The following is a 6,539-nucleotide window of genomic DNA, read 5'->3' as shown; positions in this document are numbered from 1 at the left end:
GACTCCTGACCGGAGCGGAAAATTTGCGAGACGCCGCGCTATTGTAGCCGTATGCGTAGATAGCGAGAGTGCCAGGAATATTCCACTTTCCAAAGTGGGGGTGGCCGACAGAAAGCAGCACATCCCAAAGCTTTCATTTTAAATGATAGCTTGTGCGCTGCTTATCGGTATAATCACGCGCCAACGTTTGTGCGCATGATTCCATTTCTTTATTTTTTCAGCTGACGTTTTGAGCAGCGGCATTTTCTTTAATGACGCTTTCCCTCAAAGCCCGCCGTTTGCTGGACGATATACTGTCAATGGCTCTCAGCGCTAGCGAAGATCAATGGCATCATTCATGAACCTCCGCATCCCAGAGATGAGCTTACTTTTTGGCAACAAACGAATGCAGCAGTTTGAACCCACAATTTTCTCTTTATTGACAAATTTCTTTAAATTTTACCACAGCACGTGAAATAAAGAGAAGTCTAAAATTAGTTGATAACTGGCAACAAATAAGAAGTTTTCCTAAGGCTAGATTAGTGACTGGCGAACGCTCCACCAGCCTCCACGACATTGCGTGTTCGTGCGGGTAGTGAGGCATAGAGGCAGCTGCGAAACCAGGCATGTCTTTTAGTCGCGTCCATTCCTCTTGCACAACCTCCCAAAGCAGATCTGGTGACGCTCCGTGTAGTTGCCGTCTTGCCAGCTGCTGCTTCATGAGGCCCCACACATTTTCAATAATATTAAAGTCCGCTCCTTTTGGAGGCCATGTAAATTCTTGAATGCAGAGCTCCTCAAGCTTCTGTCGCACTATCCTTAAAAAAAAAAGTTTTCAAATCATGAAGCTTGGAATCCTTTTCGGGCAGCGCGAACAAAAGAACGGATGCAATAAATGAAAGCTAATGCAATTATTTGTAAGCATATCGAACGAAAGCAAGGCGTTTGGCAAAAATAACAGCCTCGGGTAATGAAATTTAATAAATGAACAAAAAATGATAATGGCATTTTTTTTAATGATCAGCAACATACAAACGTTGTAAGTGGGTAAAAGTAGAAAACGAAAGTTAAGTGACAACAATCGCAAGTTAAGCCACGTAAAGCATCGGTAGCCCGCCAACAGCATTTAAGCCTCACCGCAGAATACTATTAAAAAAAGACATTTAGTCTTCCATTTCAGTGCACTGAGATAAGTCATCCATTTACAAACTGTCATAAAAAACTTTTAGCTCTTTTGAGCGCATATACGTTGCAAGTAATTATACCTGCTTGTGTGGTCCTGTCATGCTGAAAAATGAAACATCCACGAGGAAACGGGCCATCCCAGATGAAAGGAATTAAGTTTCTTTCAAGTATATCCGCATAGGTTGATGATGTCAGGACTCCGTCTATCCGAACGAGCGGCCCTTGGTGTGTTATAACACCCTACACATTGACAGGCCGCCGGCCGCTAGCGGCATAGAGTTCCTTACACTAACTAGAGGGAAAGCTGAGGGCGCTGCACTTCAGCCACCATGGGCGCGCTAAGAATCATGGGCCGGTGTGCTACTTGTTGCGGGACAGTCGGTTTTTCTCGGGTACGTGGAGTGGTGTTACTGCGATGTTTCTTTTTCGTCATCATCATCATTTGAAGGTGCGTACATAGACCGCGAAAGCCATAGTAGCGAAGGCTCAAAAGCAGACGTCGCCAATAACTGGTTTTTGTTTCCCAAAATGCCACTAAAAACTTTCTTAAGTGATTGCACAACCATAAATATTTTTATAACGTTTTTTTTATTTTAAAGTTTGCCTATTAAGCACGAAATATTGGTATTTGTGCTGCTCAAAACTAAGCCAATAGGAGAAAGAGCCATCGCTTATATTGGATAAATATCACACTGACATGCTGTTTCTCTCTCTCTTTACAATTTATAGTCACAATATTCAATCTTAGGGCATTATTTACGGTAGAACAACGTTTATCTTTGCATTAGTTTTGGCCAAAAGTTGTAGTTCTGCACTCGGTAGCTCACCGGCCCATGATGCTTTGAGCGCCCATGGTGACTGAACTGGCCGTCTGGAAGCTCCATGTAAACGCCCATAGACGGCAGCACAGCTTTCCCTCTAGGTAAGAGTAAGAAACTCTATGGCTAGCGGCGACTTGTTGCGTATACTCAGGCTCAAACCTGTAACAAAATGTGAACGTTTTCCTTGTTACGCCGCAGCTCAACACTTCTTTTTGGACATTCGCGTAGTAGGATTCTAAGGAAAAGTAAACTTCTTAGCTAGAGGTTTTAGAATTTACCAGGCGTATAGAAATGAAATGAAATGAAAAGACCACCGCAGAAGCTGTCATAAACACGCGACGATTATTTTCCGCACATATTCGAAAAGAAACACTTAAAAAAGTGCTGCTTTCCAGCCCTCTTAAAAACAGAAGCACAAGACCTACCGGGTGCAATCTGGCTTTCAAACACGGCGCTTTTGATCCCACTTGCTGCTAAAGCTAGATTCCTCGGTGAATACTACATTAATCCACTCTTCGATCGTCTACGAAAGATGTCTAGTGGCAAACGCCAACCTGAGCGCCTTGTGTTTGTGAGTCAAAAGTGGCCTCTGGCAAGACATCCTACTGCGGAGCCCTACTGAACGAAGACGTTCTCTTATGGTAGTAAGGGATATCTGAAGGCCAAGTTCGTGTCGTATCTCCTCGGCTGTTATAAAAGGGTCACAGCAGGCCACGATCAACCTATCTTCTTCAGTGGTCCGTCTTTGCCGCCCATCTCGAGCAGCCTCTCCAAGCCTTGCCTCTTGCCGAAAAGCCCGAACAATGCGCGTAACTCTGCCAAGCGAGCACCCAAGCTCCGCAGCAACACGCCTTCTTGTCCGACCTGTTTGAACAAGGGTTAATATTTTCCCTCTTGTCGCTTCGTTGATTCGCGGCATCCTTATGTTGTGGCGAATTTTATGGGAACTGCACCTGCTTTTAAACTTTCTCTGTCGTGTGACGTAGGCACTGCCACATGCTACTTTTGACAGTGCATTCCCAGCAAATTTTAAAGGGAAAAGTGATAAGGATACCATTGCTCGCAAAGCCAGCGCAAGAACTTTGAAAATAAAACGAGATTATGAATTTAGCCACCTTGGCGTATGGTTTGGCCGATAAGAAATCAACATGCGTTCGTTTAAGATTTTGCATTTCTGATGGGCCATTGTCAGGATGGGCCATCTTCTGCCGGCCACCCCCGCTTTGAGAAATGGAATGTTCTTGGCACTCTCGCTATCGGCGTACTCGGCAACAGTAGCGCCGCGTGTCGCGATTTGTTCGCTCCGGTCATGATTAACTTGTGTCATTCTTTTTCCGTTGCAGCTGTACAAGAAATTTCAGCAATCCACCATAAACCAAAGACTTCATTTGGTCTGAACCTGGTCGGAGCGTCACTTCTGGTTTATGACGTCATGTCTGATTATGACGTTGCTTCCGTGCGTTAAATTAGCCAATTACCACTGCCTATGCCACGACCTACTGTTAATCTTGCCAGCAGTAACCTTGTTGTAGTAATTGTTAACTTGTCTTTGAACGTTATTTTTTTACAAAATAATAAAATTGTCTGTGGTGTTACGAGATGGTCAAATATCCTGCAAATATTTATTTAGATTTTCTTACGTTGCAGGTTTTTGTGAAAATACATTGTGGCCAACATTTAAAAAAAACTAAAAATATTTTGTGGTTAGGTTAGGTTTTCTATTATTTCAAGGCTTTTGTGTTCAAAAAAGTTACAATTAAATTTATTTTATTGACAAATTGAAGCAGGTTTTTGCATGCTAAAACCCAAAGTTTTTGTGTTGCCAGATGTTTAAATAGTATTTATAAACAATGTTGTCCGATTTTTATGATTTGCATAATATAGCCAATGCGTTGAATGGTTCTTCAAGGCGCTTCACTACAATATTAAATAATCACTAGAAAAAGGTTAATAAAACCTGTATGTGTTTTGGTGGAGTTTATGTTATGAAGATGCTTAGCAATGTGCGTTGTCTGCTTTGCTATACTCCGTTTCATACATCAAGTGCAACACTACCAAAGCTACAGCTCTTGTTTGCGCTCTCCGCATCCGCGATAAAAAATAGTGCCTGCTCTTGACGAGAGAAAATAATAGTTGCTTTATCTGCAAGCTTAATGCATTTTACATTTGCCATCAACTTTATAAAAAGCACCTTTTCTAGGTAAAAAAAGGGGGATTCGGCTAATTTGTATGTTTTTTTATGTCGTTTTTGCTCGTGCCGCGTTTTGCTGCCCCGCAACCTTGCCAGCTGTGCCACCAATGGCGCTGGCTGTGCCCTCCGCGCTGCGCATCTCTTTTTGAGAAAATGGTTCTTTTGTGCGCATTTTTTCTATAACATCCGCTATGTGAAGATATCTAAGCATGCGAAGCATGTTATTGCAAACGTGTATGCTCGGAATAGAGCCCGTTTCAGCAGGAACCACTCACCTACAGAACGAGCGCGTAGTGATACGCCTCCTGTTTTTTTTCTTGCGGACTACTTGCGTAGCTTCACGTGACGTCATCCGCTAGGGGCGCTAGCGGCCAGCGCAGAATTAGCTCTGCGGCTACTTGTTCTGTGCGGACCACGTGCAGACTTCTGGGGACTCCGAGGGAATTTGCCAGCGACGTCGTCCGAAGCTAAGTGCGCTTTTATATTTATTGTTTAGCTTTGAAAGCGTATTCTCCTGCATGCGTTAAAGCACTAATTTCAATCATAGGACCAGGGAGAGCTACAGGGACCAAGTAGCTCTGTGGCTACTTGTTCTGTGCGGACCACGTGCAGACTTCTGGGGACTCCGAGGGAATTTGCCAGCGACGTCGTCCGAAGCTAAGTGCGCTTTTATATTTATTGTTTAGCTTTGAAAGCGTATTCTCCTGCATGCGTTAAAGCACTAATTTCAATCATAGGACCAGGGAAAGCGGAGGTAACCGATTTTCCCTAGGTAGGTGGGCGGGCTGCCTATGGGTCGTAAAGTTAAGGAAGACATGGGGGGCGAGGGGCTGGTGCAATGTGACGAGTGCAGGCGCTGGTGCTACATGGACGAAACTGGTTTTGAAAGCTTAGATGACGCGGGGGAGACTAGTTTCTCGTGCAAGTTGTGCGTTAGGTTTAAGGAGACCATTCTGAGGCTGGAGGGTGAATGGGCCGTAAAGATTCAGGAGCTCGGGAGGGACCTGAAGGTTGAGAGGGAGAAAAGGATGGCGCTGGAGGCACAGGCAGTAGAGCTGGTTAGGATGGAAGGGGCAAAGACCGACCAGCTAGAGGAGATAGGGTCTCAGCTCAGGGAAGAACAACAAAAGCGAGCCGAGCTGGAAGGTCAGGTGAAGGCGCTTATGGCGCGGACAGCGAAAGACCCCGGGTCGGAGCAAAGTCAGGGGGTGGATGAGACCAGTGTTAAGACCCCTCATGATGACGGAGATGGAAAGGAGGCGGGCAGAGAAGATCACCCGGTGGCGGTGGAGTCGCAAGAGGCGGCTACACGATGCTACAGCGAAGTAGCAAAACAGTTGGCGGGAGGGCTAGCGACAAGCCCGGAATCGCGCGAGAAAGGTGAAACGCCGCTACGACAGGAGAACCAGCGAGAGCGAACCGGGCGGCAGTTAGCGCAAGCTGGAGATGAAAGGCTGGATCGTAGGAGAGTTCTGGTGGTGGGGGACTCAAATGTAGCAAGGTTTGAGGAAGCTGTCCTAGCAACAGTGAAGGGTGACAGGCGTTTGAAGGTGGAGGCCCAATCGGGGAAAGGTATGGTTGAAGCGATGACCAAAGCCCAGGAGGTGGTAGGGAACAACAGGGATGTAGAAACCCTGGTCATCATCCATGCTGGACTCAATGATGTCTTGAAGGGGACGAGCCGGAATCTCGGGAGGCAGTTAGAGGTAGGTATAAATAACATAAAGGAGGCCTCTGAGAAAGTACACGTGACTGTATGCACAATCCCGGAAGTAGAAGGGCAGTCCAGCAGAACAGAGGGGAGAGTAGTCGAAGCCAACCGGGTCATTAGGAGCCTAAGCCGACGACTTGGGTACACCACAATGGAGGTTAACAGGGATGTGTACGAGGCCGGCCTCCACCCGTTTGCACGAGAAGGCATCCACTACAGCCGGGCCACCGGTAGGAGGGTAGGAGGCAGGATAGGCCGCCAGGCAACAGCTTTTTTAGGAGGGCCCAGGGCCCTGAAGCCACCAGTTTAAACAAAGGCGACCAAGAGGACGAACATAGACTAGGGAAACATAGAAGCCATAGGAGAAGCAACAGGCATAAGCGCAAGAGCCAAATTAATTCAGCCATAGGGTATATTAACATGCAAGGAGGCAGGAATAGGCTAAAATGGGAGGAAATAGAAGAGCAGCTTAGGCAGGAGAAGTTAATGGTTTATGGATTTGTGGAGACGCATCTTCGGGACATGGAGCAACCACCCTGTAACCCTGATTATGCATGGGAATACTGCAACAGAACAGAGGGCAGCAGAAAGGGAGGGGGAATTGGGGTATTCATCCATAAAAGTACAAATTGGCAAAGAGTCAAACAGGAAT

General features: G+C 46.1%; 1 protein-coding gene across 1 annotated transcript; it reads left to right on the top strand.

Moving 5' to 3' along the window:
- The first annotated feature begins 5,022 nt into the window (after positions 1-5,022).
- Positions 5,023-6,282, top strand: LOC146170967 (uncharacterized). The gene has a single exon (XM_084586615.1). It carries the CDS (start codon positions 5,043-5,045, stop codon positions 6,195-6,197), a length of 1,155 nt encoding a protein of 384 aa, XP_084442741.1. The 5' UTR covers positions 5,023-5,042; the 3' UTR covers positions 6,198-6,282.
- The last annotated feature ends 257 nt before the right edge of the window (positions 6,283-6,539 follow it).

Source organism: Amblyomma maculatum, unplaced genomic scaffold, assembly GCF_055883805.1.
Source record: "Amblyomma maculatum isolate TAMU_Amacu unplaced genomic scaffold, ASM5588380v1 scaffold_24, whole genome shotgun sequence".
NCBI lineage: Eukaryota > Metazoa > Arthropoda > Arachnida > Ixodida > Ixodidae > Amblyomma > Amblyomma maculatum.
The sequence above is the reverse complement of the archived record's forward strand: the minus strand, read 5'-3'. Positions and strand labels throughout refer to the sequence as shown.

Excerpts from the sequence above, each read along its gene's own strand:
- LOC146170967 (XM_084586615.1), top strand. The coding sequence starts at position 5,043 with ATGGACGAAACTGGTTTTGAAAGCTTAGATGACGCGGGGGAGACTAGT.